At 42.7% G+C, this 26,988-nt stretch overlaps 1 protein-coding gene across 1 annotated transcript in view; it reads left to right on the forward strand.

Moving 5' to 3' along the window:
* Positions 1-415: 415 nt before the first annotated feature.
* Positions 416-26,988, forward strand: part of MN1 (MN1 proto-oncogene, transcriptional regulator) — a 47,840-nt gene continuing 21,267 nt past the window's right edge. The window contains exon 1 of the mRNA XM_030583168.1: positions 416-3,999. Coding sequence (XP_030439028.1) covers positions 771-3,999 — 3,229 coding nt within the window. The 5' untranslated portion in view covers positions 416-770. The remainder of the gene's footprint in view (positions 4,000-26,988) is intronic.

The raw sequence follows: 26,988 nt of genomic DNA on the forward strand, positions 1-26,988 counted from the left end.
CAGCAGAGCCCGGCTGCCAGGGGCGGCGGAGCGAGGGGAAGGCGCCACCTTAACGAGGAGCCCCGCCCCGGGCCGGAGCAGGCGTCCCGCCATTGGTGCAGCGCTAATGGCTGGAATTGATTGCTGAAATGCAAAACTTGTTGCTGTTTCTCCAGCTCTGGGTGAGAGAGGGAGCGGGAGAGAGGGGAGCGGAGACCCTGCAGCGCCCCGAGCCGGGCACCCCGCACCGCCTGCGGCCGACGGGACCCTCGGCGCGCCCCGCGGATCCCGTGCGCCCGGCACGCAGAGCCCGCCGCGACCCGCCTCTGCAGCCCGGCGATGCGGAGCGGAGCTCCCGGGGACTGGAGCCGATGAGCTGCGGAGCCGAGCCCCGCCGGCCGCCGCACCAGGTGTGAGGGAGCGGGGCACTCCCAGGCGTAAGTGCCGCGGCCGCTCGGAGAGCCCCGGGCTGCGTGGGGCGGAGGCCCGCACCCAGGCGGACCGGTTTCATTCCCTGGAACTTTGTTTGGAAGCCGGGGCTGACGCTGCCTGTTTCTCCGTGCCCGCCCCGCCCGAGCGCATCCCCGCTCAGCGCCCCCACGCCCTGGCCACCTGCCCCGCAAGATGTGAGCGCGGGGACAGCTCCCTGGGGACCCGGCTCGCCCCGCCGCTGCCTGCCGCAGGGACACCGTGACTTGGGTGCTCCCGCTCGCTGCGGTTCCGAGCGCGCTCCTGGGGGAGCCGGTCCGAGTCGCGCACCGGGGTGCCATGCCCAACTGATCCCCAGAAGTATGTTTGGGCTGGAGCAGTTTGAGCCGCAGATGAGCAGCAGAAACGCCGGACAAGGAGAAAGAAACTTTACCCAGGCCGGACTGACCATGAACTCCCACTTCAAATCGGCAACTTTCCACTCTGGGGGCCCCGCGGACCCGGCCATCAGCGCCCTGGCCGAGCCTCCCATCCTGGGCATGAACATGACTGGGGAAGCGTACGGCTTCCATGCCCGGGGCCACTCGGAGCTGCATGCAGGGGGGATGCAGGCTCAGCCGCTTCATGGCTTTTTCGGCAACCAGCAGCCTCACCACGGTCATCCCACCACCCACCACCCGCACCAGCATCACCCGCACTTCAGCGGCAACTTTGGGTCCGAGCCCAGCGCCTCCTGCTTGCATGGAGGGCGGCTGATGAGCTACAACAGCATGGGCAGCCAGCAAGCGTTTGCGGAGGGATATGAACATATGGCCGAGAACCAAGGAGGCGAAGGCTTTGGACAGCAAAGGTCAGGTAACATGCCTGATTTCCAGCACAACTCCAGCGCCTCTAACCACGCCGTGCCAGCACCCTGCCTGCCACTGGATCAGTCCCCCAACCGGGCTGCCTCCTTCCATGCGCTTCCAGCCTCCAGCTCCTCGGATTCCCACAGCCTGGAGCAGAGGCGGCTTCCCAACCAGGGAGGCGTCGATTCTTTGGAATACAATTACCCTAGCGATGGCCCTTCAGGACACTTTGATCTCCCAGTGTTTTCTCCTTCCGAGTCAGACGGGCAGCTTCCTCACTATGGTGCTGGCAGACAAGTTCCTGGGGGCGGCAGCTTCCCTGGCACGTCTGTTTTGCCCAGAGCACCAGGCATGGCGGGGATGTCCAAAGTTCACCCGCAGCAGCAACATGGTGTGTTCTTTGAAAGGTTTGGAGGTGCTCGTAAGATGTCTGTGGGCATGGAGCCTGGCCTTAATGCCAGACATCCTTTAATGCAACAGCAGCAACAGACAGGTTTACTGGCCAGACAAAACTCCTGTCCGCCAACAATTCCTAGGCAACAGCAAACAGAAGCCAATACTCCCAACCCCAACTTGCAGGACAATGGGCCAATAATGCAGAACCAGCATGCACAGTTTGAATACCCTATTCATAGACTGGAGAATAGGAATATGCATCCATATACTGATCCCGTGTTTAATATGCAGCACCCTCCTCCGCAGCAGCAACCAAATCAAAGACTGCAACATTTCGATGCCCCCTACATGAACGTGGCCAAGAGGCCTAGGTTTGACTTCCCCGGTAACCCCGCTGTCGATAGGTGCGCGTCCTGGAATAACAGTCTGCACAGCGCGGGCCTGGAAAACCATCTATCGCCTTCCGCCTACCCCGGCCTTCCGGGCGAGTTCACGCCCCCGGTGCCGGAGAGCTTTGCGCCGGGGCCGCCGCTCCAGCACGCAGGCCCCGACCCCCAGGCCCTGCAGCAGCGCCAGAACGCCGCCCTGATGATCAAGCAAATGGCGTCCAGGAACCAGCAGCAGAGACTCCGGCAGCCCAGCCTGCAGCAGCTGGGGCACCACGCGGACGTCGGCCCGAGCAGCCTGGTGCACGCGGGCCCCGTCGGCAACATGCCGCAGCCCGGCTTCGAGCGCGAGAGCGGCGGCCGGGGGCCCAACTTCGAGCCGCAGGCCCCGCACCTGGCCCCGGACAGCGGCTGGTTCCCCGGCCCGCCCCCGCCGGGGGAGCTGCTGCCGCGGCGCATGGGCGGCCCCGCCGAGCCCGGCCTGCCGCAGAACGGCTCCGGCCTGCTCTTCCGGCCGGCCGTGGAAGGACACGTGCCGGCCCTGCACTCCCCGGGCGTGCACGCCCCGTTCGGCGCCGGCCTGGCCCCGCTGCAGTCCCCGGGCGCCGGCGTGGGGCTGCCCAGCGCGCCCGCCGAGCGCCGGCCGCAGCCCGACTTCGCCGCGCCCCCGCTGGGCGGGCCGGCGGGCTTCGCCTTCGGCGCCTCGGGCCGGGCGGCCCCGCCGCACAGCGCCAGCGCCTCGCCCGGCGCCTTCCCGGCCGCGCCGCCCGAGTTCCCGGCCAGCAAGCTGGGCGCGCTGTCGCTGGGCTCCTTCGCCAAGCCGGCCAAGGAGAACGTGTTCGGGCAGAGCTGCCTGGCCGCGCTCTCCACCGCCTGCCAGAACATGATCGCCAGCCTGGGCGCGCCCAACCTGCACGTCACCTTCGCCAAGAAGAGCCCGCCCGAGGGCAAGCGCAAGCTGGGCCCGCCCGAGCCCGACGGCGGCCCGGCCCCCGGCCCGGACTTCTTCCCCGGCCCGGCGGCCAAGGCCCCGCCCGAGAGCAGCCTGTCGCCGGGCTACGCGCCCGAGGCCCCGGCCGGCGAGGGCAAGGCGGCGGCGGCGGCGGCGGCGGCCGGCGGGCGAGGCCGGGGCCGGCGGAAGCGGGACAGCGGCCACGTCAGCCCGGGCGGCTTCTTCGACAAGTTCCCGCCGGCCGAGGGCGGCGGCGCGGGCAGCCCGGGCCCGCCCGACAAGCCGCTGGCCTCGCCCTCCTGGGCCAAGGGCGGCGAGCTGCTGCTGGCCGAGCAGCCCGACCTCCTGGCCTCGCTGGACAGCGGCATCCAGAGCGCCAGCAAGTCGGACGGCGGCTCCCCGCGCGGGGACTTCCCCGACGAGCCCAGCCCCGCCTACGGCCACGAGGACGAGGTGTCCTCCAGCTCCGACAGCGCCCTGGCCAAGCCCACGCGCAGCCCGCTGCTGGGCGGCTCCCCCAAGCTGCCGCGGGCGGAGCACGCGCTGCTCGGCGCCCAGAAGCCGCTGGCCCTGGGCCTGCTGGGCGCCGCGGCCGCGGCCCCGGACGGCTACGGGCTGGGCGGCGCGGGCGCCCACCCGGCCACCCCGGGCCTGGAGCAGGTGCGCACCCCCACCAGCACGTCGGCCCAGGACGAGATCCACCCGCTGGAGATCCTGCAAGCGCAGATCCAGCTCCAGCGGCAGCAGTTCAGCATCTCCGAAGATCAGCCGCTGGGCATGAAGAGCAAAAAGGCCGAGTGCCCCGGCCAGAACGGGGAGGGCGAGTTGAACAGTTGTTGCTCGGATAACGTCAAAGGTGCCATGAGCACGATAGACCTGGACTCTCTGATGGCAGAGCATAACTCCACCTGGTACATGCCTAGCGAGAAGTCCTTGATGGAGGGACAAGAGGAGGACAAACCTTTGGCACCGTGGGAGAAGTCAAAGCCTCAGAATCCCAGCAAAGAAGGTATCTATGTCTGATCCCTTTATGAGCGTGAATGTACCTCGGTAGCACGCGTGCTTCTCTTCAGACGTTTGCCTGGTGGGAACCTTCCTCCCGGCACAGGCCACTCGCCTTGCTTGACTTGGTGTCCTGCAAGGGGCGCTGGGGGCTGCCCTCCTCCCCGTGGAAATCCCTTAGGGGCTGTGTGGCAGGTTGAGTCAGGTGGGCCGTCTTTCCTGTTTTGCAGTTTTTCAACTATCCCGAGCAGGCCAGTTTCTAATGAAAACATACAGGCTTTCGGCATCCATTGTTCCTCGAAGCACTGTTGAATATGGAAAGATAATTACCTAATCGGGGTTGGTAAGGGGGCGTTAGGATTGTTACCTCTCTCTGGCTGCAGCACCCAAAATAAACTCCTGTCTCCTGCTAATAGGAAATGCATTGCTAACAGCAGCGTGCTTGGATTGTTGCTTTCCAAGACTAGGTTGGGCATCCCTTCACACACAAAGGAACAGTTGTTCCTCTGTGAACTCGAAAGAGGAAATATGTTTGGTCGGGAATTTAAACAGGGGAGTTACCTGTAGGTTAGGTAGGTGATTAGTGATTTAGGGAACCTTTGCCTGTTTGGGTGAATGGAATCCACAGCTCAGATTTGGAACAAAACACCGCCCCTCCCCTATAAACCCACACAGTTAGAAATTCATTGGCTAAATGAATAGTGGCTCTTTGCTACTTAAAACTAACAGAACTCTTACTGTAGAGGAAGCAGACAACCGGTTTCTTGACAGTGTTTAGGAGGATGGTTTTAAAATCTTAACTTGTTTGTGCCCATAACACATTCATTCTCATTTCGATCTGGCAGTATTCTAAGCCATGTAATTTCCATGTTAACATGGGTGAACTCAACTCATTTTTTCATATTGGACTAATTATGCAGGGTAAGTTTAAATATACATGGCAAGTGTTCCGATGGGGTTCTCAACTTAATTTGCAGAAATAAGTATATTGACAGAAGAGAACTTCCTGCTGTGGCAATGTTTACTTTTGAAAAAAAAATATATTCTGTATTATAAAGGTTTTGGTGAATCCAGCAAAAATGTTTGGTGTTAGTGTTGCATAGTCTCTAAGTATTTTCCTGTTTATCTTTTAAAAGAGCTAAGAAGTTTCTACCATTATTAACATAAACACTGAGCCTGATTTTATATTTTCTTTGTCAATATAAAAACATGCTGCGTTGATGTTTAATATCAACATTTAGTTTTCATTCTTTATTATCTAGAGGGTATTATAATTCTAATATGAAAAATATACATGGATGGAAAACTGTTTTAGTTATAGATGCTCCTTAACAAAGATGATTTCAGATTTAATAATTTCCATTTTATCATTTTATCACACCCTTCCCCCACATACTATATGTGTAAAATTGTCTATATGTATGCACGTGTGTGTGTGTATATATTATATCCTGTACACATATATGTATCATGTATTTTATGTTGATGGTTCATTTTGCTAACATTAGGCTGGTTCAGATCTATATTCACTGTCTCCTCTTAAGAGCTGCTTTCTGTCGTACCCTTGATTGAAGTTGGAATTTAGGTAAAGAGAGATGTTATTAAAATGAAAATGGAGTTTGAGTGGTTTGGAAACTGCATAACTTCCTACTTGCAGTTCTGGTGGGCTTTCTAGCTTTCATTTTCTGAAGCATGAATGCTAGCCCCCACTGTTTGTCTCTTTGTTCATGTTTAATGCCCAGCACAGGAGACTCTCATTTGAAGCCGGAGTGCTTAGCATGCACAGCAGACTCTAGGAAACCCATCGGCATTCTCCATGCTTTGCCCAGGCAAGGACATAAATTGGTTTGTTTGGGGCCCTTCTTTCCATTTTTAAACGGAGTTGCACACAGCATCCTTCCTGGCCCCTTCTCTTTTATTGTTTCTTGTACACAACATCTAGAGCTGACTGGATCAATAGCTAGTTAGCACAAATCACAGTTCCTGTCAGTTCTACCTTGTCAGACATACACACACTTAGGCACACTCTAATTAAAAGCAGATTGGGGAAAAAATGAAACTAAATTTTTTAGATTTTAATTTATTGGATTAAAAGAACCAAAGTGAAATATTTTTGGACTTTTTTGGTACAGCTTGTGTACATGTGACTGTGGCAGTGGAGTTTTTTGTTGTTGTTGTTGTTGTTGTTTGAGACAACTCCCCTACACACAGTTTGATATTTAAAAAAATGGACTTGTTTGATAGTCACGAGTACTTTTAAGGAAATAACTCTTCCTTCTCATATAATGATAATCATAAATATTATTACGAGAGCCAGATCATCCCTCTTGTGCTGATGTTCCTGGAAGGAAAACTAGATAACTTGCATTCCTATATAAGGATAAGTTTTAGTACTTAAACCTCTTAACATAAAATAAGATATTGATCTAACTCTATAACACTGGTTAGATATATTCATTTTGCTTTCCATTTTTACCCCTTGGAAGGTTTAAATGGACCAATTCTTCAAATGAGACAAATGATATAGATAAATAGAGAATTCACTTTAATTATCCTTTGAAATGATAGGAGGCAAAGTAGATGAGTTCTTTTCCCTGTCACAAAATAAGTAGTATTACATTTTTAATTAAATCATATCTGTACGTGCTTGAAGTTGCATTTAAGAAAGGGGTTTTGTTTTATCATGTGACTAAAGTTCAATCCATTTTTAGTCAACTGGAATTTGCCTAAAACAATGTAGGTTTCTAAATGTTTCCAGCTGAGCATATACAGAAAATGTATGTAGGTTTCAAACATCACTATTTAGGAGCCAAGCATTAGTAACGTTTAATACAAGACAGTGTGAAAGGTTACATAAGTTTATTAAACTTTTTAATTTTGTTATATTATTAAAATGCTCATATTTCTGAAGTACAGCTTAATCTCCCTAACAAATATTTTGAACTTTTTTAAGTTATACTCATCGGGGTCAGAAAGAACCTCTTCTGTTTTGTACGTAACACACAACTACCGTGACATGCATTGATTCTTCTGTGGACTTCTTTTGGAGGTTATAAATAGGGTGAATGGAGAAATTCTAGCTCATGGAGCACTGAAGTCAGCATTCCATGTTCTTGAGGCCGTTATCCAAAGTGTGTGTGGTTTTTGTGTTTTTAAGATTAGTTAGTTGTACTGTGACTGTTAAGAGCTTTGTTAATTGAAGTATTTTCTGTCTGTAGAAGGCAACTTTTTAAATATTCAGTTAATACCCACACTAATGGAAGAAACAACTTGTCTGAATAATTGTTGCAGTGACCGTACAGACTCTTTGCTGATGCTCTGTTTTTTTTTGGTAGTCGTACTAGAATGAGTGTTTGTCATGTCTATCATTATTTGTGTGAATAGTGAATTTAAGGATAGATAACAATAGATAACACATGCGTGTGTACACATACAGCATGTATGACATTTTGTGATTATGTATTTGGAAGTTTCATCCTATTACAAGATTTATTAAAATATCCTCATCAATTAGGAATATTTCCAGTATTAAGTTCTTTATACTAAAATAACCTTTGTGAGGTGAATAGTAGGGTTTTCCATAAAGCTTGATAGAATTTTATACCTTCTCTGTGCTATTCACCCGGGATCTAGTATTGAGGAACATTAATATTGTCTGTAGAAATACCGATAACTCTTAAAACCTGAGCTAACTGTCATTAGGAAAAGCCGGACCAAGATCACTTGCAGAGCCCAGGATGAACTGAGTATGTTTCATTTTACTTAATTTGATTAAACTAGGAAAACTTTTTACTTCAATGGAATTTTGATTAGTACATTCTGGGAAGCCAATAGTTAAAGTTCTTGGTTTTTGTTCCTCCCCACCCCCACCATTGAAATTTCTAAGGTCCATATTGGTGCCTTCACTTGACATTTGCACCAAAGGAATATGTAACCTAAAACCACACCGGTGTTAATCAGGGAAAATGAAAATAGATGTGGTTACCCTTTGTGGCTCTTACATTGGTGGTTGCCCATGTTCATTTCCAAGTCCAGCTCAGTATGTTTAATTTCGAATCTTTTTGTTCTTAACTATTTCATAGCAGTAATAAACTTGTCTTTGGAACAAGCCAAGACATAAAATGCTAATCAAGCAAACTATTTAAAACTGTACATTTCTACAATATATTAAAAAAGGACTTAGATTCTCTCTCGATACGGGTGTTAGTCATTGTCAAATTTTCTTTTAGCTCCCAATACATTCTTTGGTGGGTTTTTATTTTAGTAAGCTGCTAACTTATTTGAGAGGTTTTACCAAGGAGAATAGATTTGTTTACTGTGTCAGAATTTGTCAAATTTCCTGTGCGGCGTTTCAAATGCTGAAATAACATTAAAAGCAATATATGATTTGAAAGTGACTTGTACTGTACTAAGGACTAGGAAATGAGTTAACACTGACTAAACTTACTTTATAGCAGGGAAACTATGATTCCTGGTGCTATTTTGTTTGCTTGATGGAGGTATTTAAACTTCCATGAGGAATTTTAAGTTACCAGAAATGCAATTACCCTTGCCAAGAAGTTATGTGATATACTCTGCAGATATGAAATACACGTCTTTAATAAATGATCTGGGCTAGCGAGCTGATTTATGGTGAGAGAATACTCCCACTGCAGATTGCAACGAAGATTTCACTGTGCATTTAGATTTGGATTTAATATGATCTCTTAAACTCTTCTGATCTGTAAAAATCTAGCAAGGTTGCTCCTGACTGATTCGGCTTCATTTGAATGACAGTAGCACCATTTCATTTACTCTGATCAGCCATTAGCTTTGCAGTATCATTTTATAGAAAAATGTTCCTGTTCAGAAACACTTGCTTCTGTTTTATCTGCTGTTAGAGAGAAAATATTTGCAGCTTTATATGCTAAATATCCGACAAGACTGGGAATAAGGGTAAAATTTTTAGTATCAATTGCTATAACTAACCTAAAATACTGAAATATTTAATGCAGCAAGTATGTGGATTTATTGGCTTCAGTTAATGTTGTACTTGTCTGTATTTTTCTTAGTCTTGCATTTCTTTTTCTTCAGATTTTTCAGTCCAGTGTAATAGATGATTGGCATGAATTCAGATTTGGCTTTCAGTGTTAGTAGGCTAATTTTTTATTTTGGTAACAGTTTCTGTTATTTTCTAATGAGATTTGTTTGTGGGATTGCCTGTAACAGGAATATTATTTAAAGTGTGTGTGTGTGTGTGTGTGTGTGTGTGTGTGTGTGTGTGTGTGTGTGTGTGTGTGTGTGTGTGTGTGTGTGTGTGTGTGTGTGAGAGAGAGATCGAGATCAATATATTTAGTATACTCTTGGTCTCTTCAAATTTTCACATGCAGTGTTAAAGGAACTGAGTGAAACTAGAAGTATAGGTCAAAGCAGAGATTTATTCTGTTCTGTGATTTTGTGTGTGTGCTGTCTTTCTAACAAATGATCTAGTAGTGTTTGAACAATTTATTATAAAATAGTAATTCAATTTTTTTGTAAGATATCTTGTTCCATTGTTACTTCTACCCATCAAATTCTGATTTTTATAAGGCATTGAACAAAGGAGTGATTAAAAATAAATAGACTTCCAACGATTGTAACAATTAAATCCCAGCCTCTGCGGTCTTCTAGACAAAGTAAGGATTTTGATACAGCAAAATGCTTTTTATATATTCATATAAAATTGTAGTACTAGACAAATGACTGTACAGTTAGTATTTGTATGTGTGTATATGTATAATTTATAAGTGTGTATGTGAATCTGTTTGTGAAATATGTATGTGTATAAAGTGCGTGTGTGTGTGTAGTAATGGCTTAGTCAGAACCTGATTATATCAAAGTATGAATTTCTGCGTATCCTGTGGGCTGCCTTTATTGTCCTTTTAAAGAGAAGTTTCATGTTGTTAAATTTTTCATTAAAAAAAGAAAATACTGATCTGACATCCCCAAAACAGTTGTTACTTGATTCTAACATATTTAAAATATCTAGAGTAAGACGTTAATTCTTAGGCAGCGGAATTGTCGCCTGTCTTGTAACTACTGTAAAGTATGTCCTTTTCCTTATTTTCAGGCTGGAGTGCTTTATATACATAATAACATAGATAATCTGTCAACTTCAGAATGCTAATCTGTAGTGGGACTGTAATGCAACCAGTAGTAATCATTCCATCAGTTTGTTTTGCCTTTTTTTCTTTTTGAAGGAACCCCTTGTATTTTAAAGAATTTTTTGAGATTTACTTAGGTGAAGGAGACGTTTAAAAGAAACATCTTTGGTTAGAGATATACTTAGAACATGATGACTTGATAGCTCCTGTTTTCCTACTCTGTGTTTTATATTGAGGCTCTTAATTTTGAGAACAATGGCACAGCAGAGGGTATCTTCTCAGAAATAACATTGAAGATGCTATCACTTTATCTAAGAAATACAAAATCCAAGCTGACTCTTCTTGCCACTGTTAAATAATCCAATTCTTAGTTTTGATTTAAAATGGATGTTAAACAGCATTTTCCTCAATATCTTGTAGCTGGATCCCACACTTGGACCATAGTGATATTACTGATAATTTAGACAAAAACATTAATGTCTTTTGTAGTTGGCTGCTTTATCTTCCTGAGACACTTAAGCCATCTTTCTCTTGAAATGTTGATAATTAGTAATGTGTTAACAATTGTTTTCTTTCCTTTTGTGGAGGAACACCACAAGGAAGTTTATTGCAATGTGAAGTATGTTTAAGGATTATATTCAAGAGTTGCAAAGTTAAATACCTTTTAAATGTAAGGCTGTGAATTTAACAGCTGGAGGTCTAACCCATTAATTTTAACAAGCTTACTTTCTTAATACTTCAAAGAGAACATCTTAGATGATACTGGATTGCCAAAAAAAAAAATCCACAAAATATCCAGTCTTTATGTTTCACTCTTCTGCTTTCAAATGACAAAAGCCCACTTATGCAAGGAAGGAATTAATGTGTTCCTTAATTGATGTAATCAGTTGTGAGTTTTTTTAACTGCACTTGGTCAGTGTTGCACTAAATATATATTAATAAAAAAAAAGACGTTTGTTTTATTAGTGTTTTTCTGACACTTAATTTCATTTCTGTAACAGTGCACGGGTTGGTTTAGGAGACCTAGAATTTGTGTTGTGTTCAACAGCAACGGGTAATGAGTGTGTATCTCTTCAGGAGACCTTATTTAAGTGTACAGCATATCTATCTTTTAGATTGGAGCAGTGCTAATCCAAATGCTGTCATTTCCAAAGAAAGTTTTCTCTTGACTATATTTGACAGTAACAGATTCAGCATAAGTGAATCTTATTTAAAACTATTTCATTCCCAGAGGTGCACACTGCAGTGTTTACTAGCAGTTACTGAAAACAAGACATTTCTTGTCTTTGTGTGTTTAACATTTTACTGGAAGCATCATTCATCTGTGCTAATAAAAATTTTTGCAAATTTGTTTTTATTTCTGTATAGTCTTTGAACATAAAAAATGCAGTGCATGAAGTTACAGTGTCTAAATTTCTATTAGGTTTTGAGGTTTGTCTGAAGAACCTACTCTGGTTTGGTATGCAGAAATCTGGTCATGTTTAAGTGCTCCAATGATAGATTTTGCATTAAAGTAAATATAGTTCATTTGAGATTAAATGCAAAAATAACAAATGTACAAGCCTTAGAGTTCTGCTGGTGCCTCACTGCAGAATGTTTTATTAGACATTGCACTTACCGTCTTTTCCATACAAGCTCGTTTACTTGAACTTTTGTGCATTTGATTTATTTTATCTTGCTATGTACAGTGTTTGAAGCACCTGAAAAATTAGATGAGGTGAAATGAGTTACAAGCTAATTGCTCCTCCCCGCCCCATTTGTTTGGATACTCCTTGGTAGGCCCTTAGTCATGCTCCCAGGAAAGCATTTCATCATTCAGTTGTTTTGAAATGGCATTTTTATATGGCAAAATACTATTTTAAAATTAAGGCCAATAGTCATGAAATATTTTAGTGAGGTTGTGTTGCTAATGAAAAGATTATTCTAAGGGTGAAGAAGGACTGATAACTAAAAAAAAGGCAGCATATTTCTTGGTAAGAAATAAACAAATATAAAACAACTTTTTGGTTTACAATCCAGACTTTTAATCCAGTGAATGAGGCATAACTCCCTACCCCCTCCAAAAAAATGTAATTGCGAGGATTTAATACCTTTTACTATTTTATATTTTAGAATCAGTTCATTGGTGAAAATGCAACACAAGGAAGTTGATCCATTAACACACATGAATGAGAAGTGAACTAAGGATTATAATTGTCTGGTTAGAATCTTAGGGTTTTGTATTTTTCCCCAGAAAAGCTCTCGTTCGCATTTTTACATAATCTCCCATTCAGTGACATTTTGTACCTTTTGATCTTGTGTGTGAGAAATGACAGAAAGGGAAGGATGGGAGTTATTGAAGGAAATTCTAAAAAGTAAAATAAAAATGCACTGTAACCACTTAACTGTTTCTGGAGAGACTATGCTGCATGTGTTCTGCTGTGCACTGTTATGGATGCAGCTTTTGATTGTCTAGGCTATGCCAGCCAGTGTGAACAGAAAATATGTACAGTATGTCAGTAGCCAGTCTCTTGGCTAGATGGCACAGTTGGTCAACTCATTACCATTTGGCTTGTGGTGACTTGAGTTTATATTTGCTTTTGATCACAGTGGAATCTATTTTAAAAAGGTTTCCACTTTATTATTATTTAAAATAATTTTTATAGAGCTATAAATTGACATGAGCACTTGATAGTGCTCTTTACAAACTTAAGAGCTCTTCCCCACCATGAACGATTTACAACCCAACTGAGAGAAGACAGTCAAATCCAACACAAGATAAGAAAATATTGGGCAGTCCTTAGTATGCCTGCAGCCATGTGATGACAAAATGACCACACAGAACCAATTTAATTATTGCATGGTATAGAGCAGCCAAATGTCTTTAACTTGGACGAAACATGACCAGCCTTGTACTCCCTGTTTTAAAAATAAAATGAAAGCAATGTTCTGGAAAGCAAAATAGTTCTAATCAGTAAGATGACTTTGGTGCTGTAATGCCCCTCCCTACCCTAAATATAGACGCATGGTGCTCTTTTTATGATCACCAGAGCAGCCAGCACACCATCTTTCTGTGCTCAACTCATATAATTCCTTAGCTTTAGCAGCAGAGGAAAAGTAGGACCACTTCACATACAATTAAGACTGGGATGTCTGGCTGTTTTGACATAGTAAAGATTACAGAAGAACCTGCAGAAGCAAAATCCTTCATTTTTTTTTTTGTTCCAGTAGAGAGTTTCAGAACATCAATGTTTGTTAATTCTAGCTGTCTACAAAATGGGTATGAATTTAGCTGGATCTCTGACTGTGCTGAGAGATGGAGGCAATGAACATGTAAAAAGTTACAAAACTGAAACGTAAAGAACCCCCCAAATCCTTGAGGTTAATCACAGTTTTAACTTCTCTGTGCACCTAATTATATCAAATGTCCTAGATAAAAAAAAAGTGTTTAGTGGACACATCATTCTAATACACTGGTTTTGCTTGCTTGGACTGATGTACATCCAAGAAATGACACATGCATGTTTTCAGAAATGAAGAGTGTAGCTTGCTGCTCTTACTTGCACCAGGTCTCAGATATCCACTACTGGAGGAATGATTTGTCATTGGTTCTAGTTCTGAATTCTTTGCCATTGGCAAATGGAAATATAATTTGACCTAGCCTTGTTGCCAAAATAGAAGCAAAGATTCATAGCACCAGCTGCTGACAGACCTGTTGCTTTTATAATTTGTTTGTGTTTTCTGAAGAGAGCGATTACTTTTTAGTTCAAATAATTACCCAAAGCCTCTCACATATGGATAATTTATTTTAAACCTCTTTATACAAATGACTTTCAAATATTTTCCATCACAGAAAGAGTAGGTTGAAAATCTCTTCCTTGAATCAAACAGATATGAACTTCAAGAGCTAGAAAAACATACAGTTGGAGAGATGGTAAGACAGTGACATTTTTATGTGTACCTATTAAGCATAATGGAGGGTTGGTTGCTGGCCCTAAATTTGGAACAATCTTTCTTTATCTAAACCCTTAATACCGAAATAGTTTCTTGTAATTACTGTGTTGCAGGGAGAACTACAGCTCGGTAAAAGGGATAAAACCTGTCCAATTGTATCAGCCATAATTACTGCATTTCTGAACTTCTGTTTTGAGAGAGAAAATTTATTGCTATGATTGTCAAAAATAAGTAGGTTAAAAGAAGATGCAGAAGAAAATCAGAGATGAGGACTATCAAATGAATAATGCTCAGAAAATGGTTTAGTCTTAGCCTCTATTTTTTGGTGAATATTACTTTATCTCAAACATTTAAGGATCAAATGTTTTGTTTTTTTTAAACATGCACACGATTGTTTTTATGTTGGTCAAATTTAGGATATGGAGTTATAAAATGTAAAACTGAGGATATTTTGTCAGTTTCATGTTAATATCTAATCATGTTGTTCAGGTAAAGCCTAATTAAACAGGCCTATTTAGTTCTGGGTTCTGTTTGTACTTTTTGATGGAGCGTATTTCTGCTGGTTGTTGTATGTGGATAAGGCCACACCATTAGGACAGTGTATCATTTGCTTGAAATTATTGTTTAGATTATATTCATTTTCAGATTGAAGGAAACTGGTTTTAATGGGTGAGGAGCGATTGTTTACAATAATTAAAATAGTTTTTCATGTCCTACATTTTGTTTTGTCTTTGTACATGGTCGTAACTTTGGATTCCTAGCCTACCACAGTTAGAAAAAATCCTGTATAATTTTCAAAGTAGTAGTGCCACTTAATTGTGGTATTTGGTCATATTGGGCTCATATATTCAATCGAACAATAGCTTTTCCTACTTCAGGTCTGAAAAGAGAAGCAGAAAAAATTGCTTTAAACATTTTGTAAAGCCGGTTTATTTCTCCTTTCCCCTCCCTATCACCTTGCAAAAAGTACTTTATTTGTCCTCTTCCCCCACCCCTTCACCCCCTTTAGTGAATAGATTTTAAAGGGTTTACTTTTTTAATGGTTTTTGATGACTGCTCTTGCTTTCAATAGTGATCTGGCCCAAATAAAAATGGTGAGGAGTGCCCATTACTGAGCTGTAAAAGAATGGGTTATGCAGAAAAACCGTTTAGATAAAAATGTAATTTTCCCTTCCGCATACAGTGCTAAGAATTAATAGTACATTCTTCCTGAGTGGGCACTATTATTATATTCTTGCCTTAATGAAATTCTTTTCTAAACAGGAGTGTTTCATTTAAAACTTTAGAACAAAATTGATTTCTCTTTATCCCTTCAGAATTGGTACCTCAGTTTTCAGCAGTTTTTTCTCTAGTTAAATCTTGCTGAAAAGGCTGTTACTGTAGCATATCCTGGAATTTTGTTGAAACTTTTTATATGTTAGGTCCAAAGGTGTATGATTCAAATATTAGCACAGTTAGATTCTCTCTTGCTTCTTCAGGAACTAAGTTACTGTGAATTTCTTATGTATGAAATTTCCTATCTTCATTTGTGCCTTCTGATCGATTGATCTGAATGTCAATTGTGTTCTTACTGGCTTTGTTAGGCGCACTCAGCCCATAGCCAGAAAGCAGTGAAGACACCAGTATGTCACTTACTCATTTTTGCAAGAAATACTACAAAAGAAGAAATATGAAAGTCAAAGGTTAGATGGTTTACTTTGTGGTCACTACCTAGTTTATTTGTGTGTGCGTGCTGGGTGATAATCCATCATTTTAATAAATCTCGAGCACAGATGGTTCACTTAGATGCATTATTATACTATGAGTGCATTTTTTTGTGAAAGTAATACCCAGAACAATTTCTTTAAATGTCTTAAGCATCTTCAGAATGATTTTAACAAACTATTTTCCTCTTGAAATAAACAAACACCTAATGGAAAAGAAGGAAATCGTTGGCTAGAGTAATCGGAAAAACTGTGGTGGAAAGCCCATTGAAAGAGTCACTCTCTCAAAGAGTGCTTCTGAGGAATTTGTCTGTCTTCACTTTTGTGGTGTTTACTGTTTGGCTGGTCTGTTGTTGCTCTTGTTTTCTCATTATTTAGGTAGCACAAGGCCAGTGGTCCCCAGGAAGGATAGTTGTAGTGGCTCTTGTGCCAAGTAGATCAGTGCAGTACATCCTACTAGTATTTTTGGTCCCTAGCCTGTGAGGCATGGCTGAGAGTAGTAAATTTGTGCCAGATTCGTCTCCGTTGGACACAATGACAGAAGATTTTATGCAGTTTGGAGGTGTGCACGCACACGCACCCACACACCCCAATTTTGGGTGACAGTAATTCTTTTCCTCTATTAGCATTTGCTGTTTTCTTTTTAGGGCATGTATGTCACAACCAGACTCTGATGTGCTGCTGTCATTGACTCTGGCTTCATGCGGTCATGGGTCATTAGCCAGTGTATGTGAAAGCCCAAGGTATTTTTTCTTCCCTGTGACAGCTTTTCCTTGGATTAGAAGGAGCAGTTCTCTGATATGAGTGAGTAATGGTCATTCTTCCATTGATGTAGGTATTCATAAGACAAGCAAGCACATTTGGGTTATAATAGCTTTCCGGCAACCATGCAGTAGTCATAAATAACCAGTCTCGGGCAATAGAAAATTAAACCTTATAGTAATGCTTTTAACATTTTCTTTTTTTAATAAAGGTAGGCGAATATAACAATAGAGAATTATATTTTAGGAGTGGGGCTAGTGGGGGAAAAACCCTGCTTCAAGCAGATTTTCACTGCTCATGCTTACATAGAAAAAAGCATTTAATTAAAAACATGTTTGGCAATGTTCTGATGAGTATTATTAACACACAGTCTATATTTAACAAATATTCATGATGATTTAAAAAGAATAGGAGTAAATATCCCTCAATGCCCCAGACTTCTCACAAAATAAAAATCTGCGTAAGCAATCTCTTTTAGGCAGCCTCTTGGAATACCTGTTGGAAGAAGCGTGTCTTCAGGTGTCTTTTTCTTTACTGCAAATTGTTTTTCTTACGATACATTAGATACAGCAAAAGAGACTTCCTTGTTTTGCAGAGCACCCGCCCTTTGAAATATTTCAATACTAGACATATAAACCAACAGCGGACTTAATGTCCATAATACTGCTTAGAAAATACATCTATCGGCAAATTTTATAAAAACTGGCAGTTCTGTTGCAGTGGCCCTGCAACTGGAGTCTTTAAGTTCTCTGCCCTTGCCCAATGGTGGGCTTCAATTCAGTTTTTGCTCTTCCACCTATATTCAAAGGGTCTGACCCCGTTCCCATTTAGGTAAGTGGCAGAACTCTCACCGACTCTAATATTATAGATACAAAGAGAAGAGGAGGTGGGGATCCTGTTTGTTCAAATTAGTCTTTTAAAAATTTTATTTTAATTTACAGTTATTCTTCAATTACTTAAACATATTCAGAATAGCCTTGACACTTGTCTGATTTATTTTGGTTTCTTAATAGTAAAAATGTGTATAGTCTGCAACTGGGTATATCTCACAGATAAAAGAATAAAATGTTGCAGTTTTGGTGGCAACTAAAGAACCCTACGCAGAAGCAACTGCCAAAGCTTGACAAAATGTAATGCCTCTTTCTTGAGGTGTCAACAGTGCTTTATTCAAAGCCTTTCATCTATCTTCAAACCCAGTGGGGAGGGAAATTCTACATTCACTAAAAATAAATAAATTTAAAAAAATCGTTCCTGTATATAAACGGTATATTCCAAGCGTCTCCTCCCCACCATGACTCTTGCTTTACCAACTGAAAAAGGTAGAAATCGGAAAACTGTGGGTTAATCTGTTTGACAGGATACAGTTTGTAGACCTAATTTGCAAAGAATAAACTATTTGTTGAATAGTTCCCCCCCATTTGCATATTAATGGTAAAGCGATAACAGAACTCTGGAATTAAAGATTCAAAATTTCTTCAGCAAATAATTATTGGTTTGCAGATTGTGAATTTGCAAGTATTTGTGATTCTCAGTGTTCAGTCTTGGTTAGCTATGTAAATCACTTAGCATTGTTTGTGCTTTGACTGGAGGATGTATGTACCTAACTAAAACACTAGTTGCAAATTATATTTTTGTGAGTAATATTTACAGTTTGCAAATCATGCTGTTGACTAGTTAGATTTTCCAATCTATGAAAAGAAAAATACTACGTAACTTAGGTAATTTACCAACACAACTTGAGGTACAGGTTATATATTCAATTGTATAAGTTCCAGTTTCATTCATTTTGTGTGATTCATGTAGCCAGTACAGTTCAGATTACAAATCATGTATTTTGCAATCAAATATGTAATTCACTGAAAGCAAATTTTGAGAATTTAAGTTTTTTAGTTTAACATTTGCTCTTTGCAAGTATTGTGACAATGAAGCATGAGCTCTTGAATTTTGTGGAAAAGGAAAATAAAAAGGTCACAAAAATGGTTGAATCAAAATAATTGTAATTTAAACATTTGTGAATCACTATTTCCTACGCTTGCTCAACTCTAGTATTTGAAAGTGTCTAGCAGGGGTAGGCAATCTATGGCAAGCGTGCTGAAGGCGGCACATGAGCTGATTTTGAGTGGCATTCACACTGCCCGTGTCCTGGCCACTGGTCCGGGGGGGCTCTGCATTTTAATTTTAATTTTAAATGAAGCTTCTTAAACACTTTAAAAGCCTTATTTACTTTACACACAACAATAGTTTAATTATATATTATAGACTTATAGAAAGAGACCTTTTAAAAATGTTAAAATGTATTACTGGCACGCGAAACGTTAAATTAGAGTGAATAAATGAAGTCTCGGCGCACCATTTCTGAAAGGTTGCCGACCCCTGGTGTATAGTGTAGTATAGAGCGTATGTTACATCTGAAGTATCCCAAAACATGCTATTATTAGTGAATGTTTATATTACTTTAGTAGTCTGAGGTATTGATATTGGCATCCCATTGTGCTAGCTAGCTTATAAACACACACAAATATGCAGTTCTTGACTATGCAGACTCTCAACATGCAGTAAATATCATTGCACAGCTCCGTTCTTCCCCCTGCTCCATTCCCAAAAACAGTGGTTCTAGGACTTGTGCAGCCACTTTGTTGTTGCAAAATGTCATGCTTTACATTTCCTAAGAAAAGTCAAACAGAACGCTTGTCTTCCAGATTTTAGTGCATTTCTCCCCACTTTTTGCCTAGCTCTAGTTCTTAGAACTAGTGTGCTTTGCAGTCTTGTGAGTCACCTGCTTGCCCTTTGAGAATGATGCATGGAAGTACAGACCTGACAGGAATTGTAGTCTGTGTTCAAATTAGGTTTTGGTGAGGTTTTTTTTGTTTTTGTTTTTTTTTTAAGGGTAACTTCATGGCTCAAAGGATTGGGTATGGGCTACAGGACCTTTCCCCTTTAGATCACCAGGTCGACTCCAGTCCAGGTCAATAGTGACCAAAGTCATTTCCATCTGAATCATGTTTGTTTGACTTATGTGAAATGTGTTGGTGGTCTGTCTCCTTCTTGATGGACAAGTGTGCACATCACAAAGCCACTACGAATACTGGCATTAACTGACACTCAGGCCAAAGACTGAATGGGCCAAGGACTCTAAACTACCCTCTACCTCCTACTAGCTGTTCCTCCAGGTCAGGGGTGAGACAAACTGGTGAGGAATGGTTTTGAGATGCTTGTCTGTTCTTGATGTTCCCTGTTCCATGGCTTGAAATCTGGCCTCCTGAACCAGCATGAAATTTATATTAAAACTAAGCAGAACAATGTTTTAAAACTAGGCTTGGAAGGATTAATTTTTTACCGTAAATGAATATCAATTTAATTGTACACGCCCCCAGACTGACAAAATATTTCTATTGATCATCAACATTTACAGATAGGCAAAGTAAGAAAAATGCTCCTTGAGAACTTCAGAGTTTGATTTAAGAGTATTTACTTTGTATATTTTGGCACATGATGTTGACATTTTGTGTGTGAATGGTTATAAAGCTAACTTTTTGAATGGCCAATGTCAACTGTCATTAATTATTTTGACCCTCCCATTGTCTGATTCTGCATAATTTCCTGCAAATGTAAAATTTTAAGTAAATAACAATAGAAAAAAAATCTTTAAACCCATAATTTTGAACTGAAAAATTACATCGCTCAAAGTAAAACAAAGCTTAAAAATAAATGTTGATATTATCTGTAGAAATTAGTGTGTATATATATGTGTATATATAAAAATAAAATAAAAAATCGAATTCTGCCAAACCTATTTGAAATCAAGGTAGATGCAACAAATGATCTGAAGTCATAAGAAAACTCGTTAAGAATATTCTTAAAAAGATTAAAAGGAAAAAAAAACCTTCAGGCAGGAACTGGAGTACGAAATTTCAGCTCAGTGCAAATAAAAATTGCCTAGGTCTGTGATTGCTCCAGGTCTGTTGGGTCCATGAATGAGGTTGGAGCTAATAGGGTGGTGGTACGGGTAGCCAGAGCAGTGAAAACTGGAAGGTACTAGGAGTACATTAGGGCTAGACCCTCTAGTGCCTGAGCTATAACCTCTTTAGAAACAGGTTTTCTAATGAAATGGCGAGGGCTCCAGAGCCTGCATGGGGCCTGTGGCAGCATAACCTGTCTGACAATTCTGTATTTGCAGATTTTCATTAGGTCAGAGTAAAAATGCTTCTGCTTAATATGAATTTTACTGCATAGGTTGAAATACAATTACATCTGAAAATAATCCTTTAATTAGGGTTTGCCTATTAAATCTCATTCGATAAATTCTTTATCTTTAAATCCTGGTAAGGTTTTTGAGCACGGATTTTTGTTCCCTAGGGTTCTTCAAACACTAAAAAGAACCCACTGTGTCTTTAAACTCTTATATCTTATGAAGGAGGAGGGGAAAGGGGCCCTCTCAGGATTAATTAAACAAACGTCTTGCCAGGCATGCTTTAGGTTTTTACCGCTGAACGTCTACCCCTCACCCAAGTCAGTTGCTTCTTATTATTATTTTATTATTTAATCACAGCCCTTAAAGAAGATTTGAGAGAGATCCCTGTTCTTCTCCAGGGCTCCTCTATCTATCTGCCCAGCCTGTTTGTATATGGTTAAGTTTGTACGCCAGTGAGAAGCAGAGTGGAAATGTCAGGGGTCAGGCTGCAGGCAGGCAGGGAAGCAGTCAGGGCAGGTCAGCTGCAGTCTGAGTTTCTGAGAAATCAGAGATGTTCCAGAAAAGGTTAACTCTTTCCAGCACAGCTGCCTCTCTACTCAAGGAGAACTGAAGAATGTGTATAGTAGCAATAATCTGACTTGAACTAGTTCATCATCAGATTTTGAGTTGCTTTTATGTCTGTCACTGATATCCACAAAGGTTCAAACCGGCTTTTTTTTCAGACTTACCATCTAATTTATGTTGAATAGATCAGCTTTTTTTCAGGCCTCTTGCCTCAGTCAGCAGGTCTATAAATTTGCCTACCTTGACAGCATTGTGTCTGGAGGATATGTCTGCATGGATCCTGGCATCTAGGAAGGAAACTGCAGAAAAACTTCACTGTGCTGCCCTTCTAAATCAGCAAGAGCCAGTGGACATACAACTTACTGCACAAGTCTTGCAGTAAACAAAGCAGTATATGTGCCATAAAGGACATAACTGCCTTTTAATTTTTTTTTCAGTCCTGAAGGTTGTGATGTGACAGCCCTCAGAAAGACCACTGTCAAGTGCCAGTTTAGTCAGCCTACCGACCTTTCCCACTTAACATGTAGTCTTGAAGTTGTGTACGTTGTGCTGGCTTCAGTGTGTACAATGATTAGTAAACAACTGACCAGTTACTCAGTGGAGTCCTTCGAACATTCTGAATGGATGAACCACAGTGTCCCATGTCTGCACCATCCCATTTGCAGGGAAAGGAATATTTTAGCACCACTATGCTCTTGTTATGTTGGGTCAATACCAGGTTTTACACAGCACAGGTTGTCTGTAAATTCCCTTGAGTGAAATCCTAGCTACACTGAGGTCAGAGGGAGTTTTGCCATTGATCAGTGGGGCCAGGATTTTACCCCCATATTTAATAGCCAGCATGATTTCACTTAGACCCACATGTTGGTCTTGTAGTTGCTTGGTTGTAATAGTCCTGCTGGGGTGACAGACTGGATTAAGGTCTCCTAGATTTTTCTTCTTGCGCTGCTCTGGCAAAGTCAGGAGCCACAAACAGTACACTACAGGAGCAAGTCAAAATGGTGGCGCTGTGAGGTGTGACATACTCTTCCTAATGTCCTCATTATACTGATTTTGATGATGTTGGCCCCAGGCTTTAAACTTTGTGTACACGTGGTTTGAGTGCGCTTGTTTGCACATGCATGCTTTGCGGACCAGGAAGGCTGTTAAATTGTCAAATGTTAGCATAGAACTAAAAATTGCGTTTACAAGGGTAGGCTATTTTCTTTACTCTAAAATACGCAGTCGCTTTTAAAAGTAGTTATGAATATGCCAAAGCAGTACACTCCACTGTAGCTTTTCAGAGTTAATTGTATCCCTCATACACACAACAGTTAGAACCATCATGCTACAGCTCAACTTCTAATGGCTCCCTGCTATGCCTAGACTGGGTGTGATGAACTGAGAATATGTCTGTACAATTCAGGTGAATTATGAACTCAGTGTGCCTGTGTCAGGCTGCAAATTCCATTTTGAATGTGCAATCCGTTGCCTTCTCTATGCTCTGTTTGCCTCTGTGTTGGGCTGGAACTCCAAAGGCTGGTGGCAAAAGATTGACAGAGAATAGCTGATGCTGAGTACCCTCTTGTTGAAATCTAGTCACATGAGACAAAGGTCTGGTCCTTGCCCAGAAGCACTGGTAGGGGGAATGGGGGACGGATGTTGCCTTGGCAGCAGTGCCCCTGGCAGGGGTTCGGGCTCAAATGGGGAAGCTGGCAAGAGTGCAAATCACCTGACACAGGGTGGTTTTAAAATTGTAGAGCCTGCTTGGGGGCCTTCTCTCTGGGCACATGTGCCAACCTGCCTGAGGCAGGAGGCATCCTGACTGCTGGGGCACAAGTGATCCCTAAGCATTCCCAAGAGAAAGGTGAGCTATTGAGGGGCATTGTGGTTTCAGAGGTTTGTTTCATATGGTCGTACTTTCCTTTACTTTTACACAATGAAGGATAAAGAAGCACAAATGTGTTAGACTCTGTGCCAAGTTTTCTGAATGCATCACATCTACTGTGTGCCCGGAGAGAGTTAAACGGTAAACCAGATGCTTCACGCTTTTAGGGTGGAGCTCCGGAAGGGGGTGTGTTTAAGTAACCGGAGTGTGTAAGGGTTCAGTGCTGATCCGGGCTCCTGGCGCAGGTGCCTGAGCTCTATATCTGAGAAGGGGTGAGAGACTGAGCATCAGTGCCCAGGGAATATGCCAGAGAGGCCAAGGGAGGAACCAGGGCTGCAGCCTGCTGTTGCTCTAGAAGCTTAATACACCATAGGGGAACCGGATTACAGAGTTTTGGACTCCTCTCACAGCCCTCCTTGGGGGTGACCAGCTGGGAGCTCTCTAGAGTGTGTGACACTGGGGCTTACCAACACCTGTGGTGATGCAGGTGCCATTCCCCAGTGTATGTTTGGAGACCCGGGCAAGCTGAGGTGGGTTGAAAAAGTGATACGTCTCTCACTTTTAGTCTTATTTACACATAGTATTTCCTCTAAAATTCCCCTTCCCTTGTGTTAGTTTGTTTAATGAAAGTTGTGGCACTTGGCTAAGCCTTGGGGAGCATGTATCAGAGGAGTGCAGGAAATGAGGTGGGAGTCAACCACTAGGAGCAGAGTGATCGTAGTAGAAACCCAAACCTTCAAATGCAGTGGGGTAGTCTGTGTAGGGTTACCATATTTCAGGTTCCAAAACGAGGACACGGTGGGGGGAGAGGGTACCTGCGGTTGGGGCACTCATTGGAGGCTGAGGGGGCAGTGTTGGTCCCTGTCACAGTGGCAGGGCGGCTAGTGCAAGCCCTGGATGCAGAGACAGCCGCCAGTTAGCACTTCCCGGTGGGACCTCGCCCCCTCCCCAGGGCTGGGAGTTAGGAGCTGGGTGACAGGATCTGGCAGCTGCGGATGCAGGGGAGGAGCCAATTGGAAAGCAGACCAACTGGGGCTCTTTCTGAGCTGCAGCCTTTGCTCTGCAAAAACCTCGGACATTGTCTGTTGTTTGAAAAATCTCCATGGACAGAAGACGGAGGCTCAAAAAAGAGGCTTTATCTGGGAAAACCTGAATGTATGATGATCTTAAGTCTGTGCCTCTGTTATGAATTCCATAAAGCACATGTCTGCAGCCCTCTCGATGCCTGGGCTGAATAGCTAGATCGATCTGATAGTTCTGTTTCCTAAATGTAGACATTTAATGCCTTCATAGATTCTCTGTAATTCCAGAAGCCAGCTTGGACTTTGTGTGGTTAGGTGTTGATGTTGATTTCAGTATTTAAATACTCAAACTACACTTAACCCAAACAGTTCTGTGCTTTTCTGTCTGCTTAGTAGGCTGTGCATTTGTAGGGCACCTCAAATCTCTGACTTGTGTAGAATGGTCATAGCCAGATTCAGAAATGTACAGAATCTAACCAAATTCAAGCCCATGGTAAAAATGGACTCTTATCTAGTGAGAGCCAAAGTGGCACCTGGGTCATAAAGGAAATCTTAATAACTTAAACTCCTATATGAATGGTCCATATGAGGCTTCCAGAAATACTATGTGATTTGATGTTTCAGCCTGACAGTGTTCCATTTATGCTTGATTCCACACTTTCTATGTGGCAGTTCTGGGGAGGAGGACCCATGTCACCTCATTACTTTAAAGCAGAAAAGTGCCACCTGGTAAATGCCAAATTTAATTGCATTTAGTTATCACTGATAACCCCCCTAAATTTTACTTGCAATTATTTTGGGAGACTTTTCTGCAGAAAATCAAAGGCCTTATGATTGGAAGGAGAGCTGGATCAGTGTCTTTCTGGTTTGCAAGTAGATGGGACTGTGTCCCAGATACAATCTCCTGGCACATCTCCCTGATATGCTGGTTTTGGAAACCCTGTACAGTAACTCCTCGCTTAACATTCTAGTTATGTTCCTGAAAAATGCGACTTTAAGCGAAATGATGTTAAACTAATCCAATTTTACCATAAGAATTAATGTAAAGCTGGGGGAGAGGGGTTAGGTTCCAGGGAATTTTTTTTCACCGAACAAATTACTAGTATATACACACACAGAGTATACGTTTTAAACAAACAATTTAATACTGTTTACAGCTATGATAATTGTGAAGCTTGGCTGAGGTGGTGAAGTTAGAGGTTGGAAGACGGTGGGATGTTTCGCAGGGAATGCCTTGCTGCTAAATGATGAACTAGCACTTGGCTGAGCCCTCAAGAGTTAACACGTTGTTGTTAATGTAGCCTCGCACTCTGGGAGGCAGCAGGAATGGAGGGGAGGGGAGACGGCACAGCAGACAGAGACAGACACACACCTTGTGTGTGGGGGAGAGAGAGATGCACGCTGCCCCTTTAAGGAAGCTGACCCACTCCTCAGTGCACTGTCTGTTTAAGTGGATCAGGAAGTTGAGACAGCAGCTACTGCCCCAGGCGCTCTCTGTCCCTCTCTGCCCATGTCCTCACCCTGCTCTATATGGAGAAGGGATAAGTAGGGTGCAGGATCAGAGGGGAGGGGGACACCCTGACATTAGCTCCCCCCCTCCACACAGCAAGCAGGGGGCTCGGGGAGCAATTGATAGCCTGCTGGGTGGCTGCAGTACAGGGAATTTAGGGGAGCTGATGAGGGGCTGCCGGTGCACCCTGATTCCAAGCCCACACCAGCTAGCTCCAACGGCTGCTCTTTCTGCAAGCAGTGGACAAAGCAGGAGGCTGCCTGACGACGTTAGAAGGGAGCATTGCACAACTTTAAACGAGCATGTTCCCTAGTTGATCAGCAATGTAACAACAAAACAATGTTAACCGGGATGACTTTGAGGAGTTACTGTGGTTGATTTTGGTTCAAGTGGTGAATGCTTGAGGAGAAAACATAATAAAGCTCTCTGAGTTTGTTTCCACTGAGCTTGCTCCCCTTAACAGCTGCCTGCGCCTGCCCTGTTGCAATTTTGAGAGTTAGCTATGTGGACTCCATGGAGATATGGCTATTGGAGAAAAAATAGGCTTATTTTTTTCCCCTTACTCTGCAGTGAAACCCTTGGACCTGGTTAACACATTCCATTTTTTTAGAAGTGAATTTCTGTCATCTGTGGCCCTCCTTCACATAACTGCATTCTTTTGTCTGATTGTTTTTCATTTCCTCTTCAGAGAGATTTCATATACAAATGTTCAATACAAACAAACCTTAAACCACATCAGTTTGAGCTTCAGCTACCTTGCCCACCAGATCTGTCCATCAATTTCACCTGTCTGTTTCGAGATGGACCAGCACTTGGTGATATTGCCTTCATCTCCTTTCCTGAGTTGCAGCCAAGCTGTGCATATTAAATTTGGGATTTTTAGCCACTTAAAATAGCTGGAAAATGACTAACAAAAACACACCTAAAAATGCATGTTAAAACAAAAGCTATCGCTGTGCCCTGCCACCTATTGCATTCTATCTGCGTGAATGGTGTATATCAGTAGCATACATCCATGCAGTCTGCGCTGTGGTAGATTCCCAGCCTTTGTATTTGTGTCTGATCTGGTTACTTTTCCTTGCTGTGTTGAGTGGTGAAATTGATTGATTGAACTCCTCTTGATTTTAGGGCAGACCGTTTGCTAGGGACTCACTGTATAACCTGCTTCTTCTGAGAAAACAAATTACAGTGGAGGCCCCCTAAAGAGGATTGGGAGATATTTCAAGGTAATACTAAAAAATAAATGGGACAAAAATAGCTAAAGGTCCTCTACACTTTCCTTTAGCTATTGTAAGCCTGTTGTGAACCACAATTATATATT

The sequence above is a fragment of the Gopherus evgoodei genome, chromosome 13 (genome assembly GCF_007399415.2).
Source record: "Gopherus evgoodei ecotype Sinaloan lineage chromosome 13, rGopEvg1_v1.p, whole genome shotgun sequence".
Classification (NCBI taxonomy): Eukaryota; Metazoa; Chordata; order Testudines; family Testudinidae; genus Gopherus; species Gopherus evgoodei.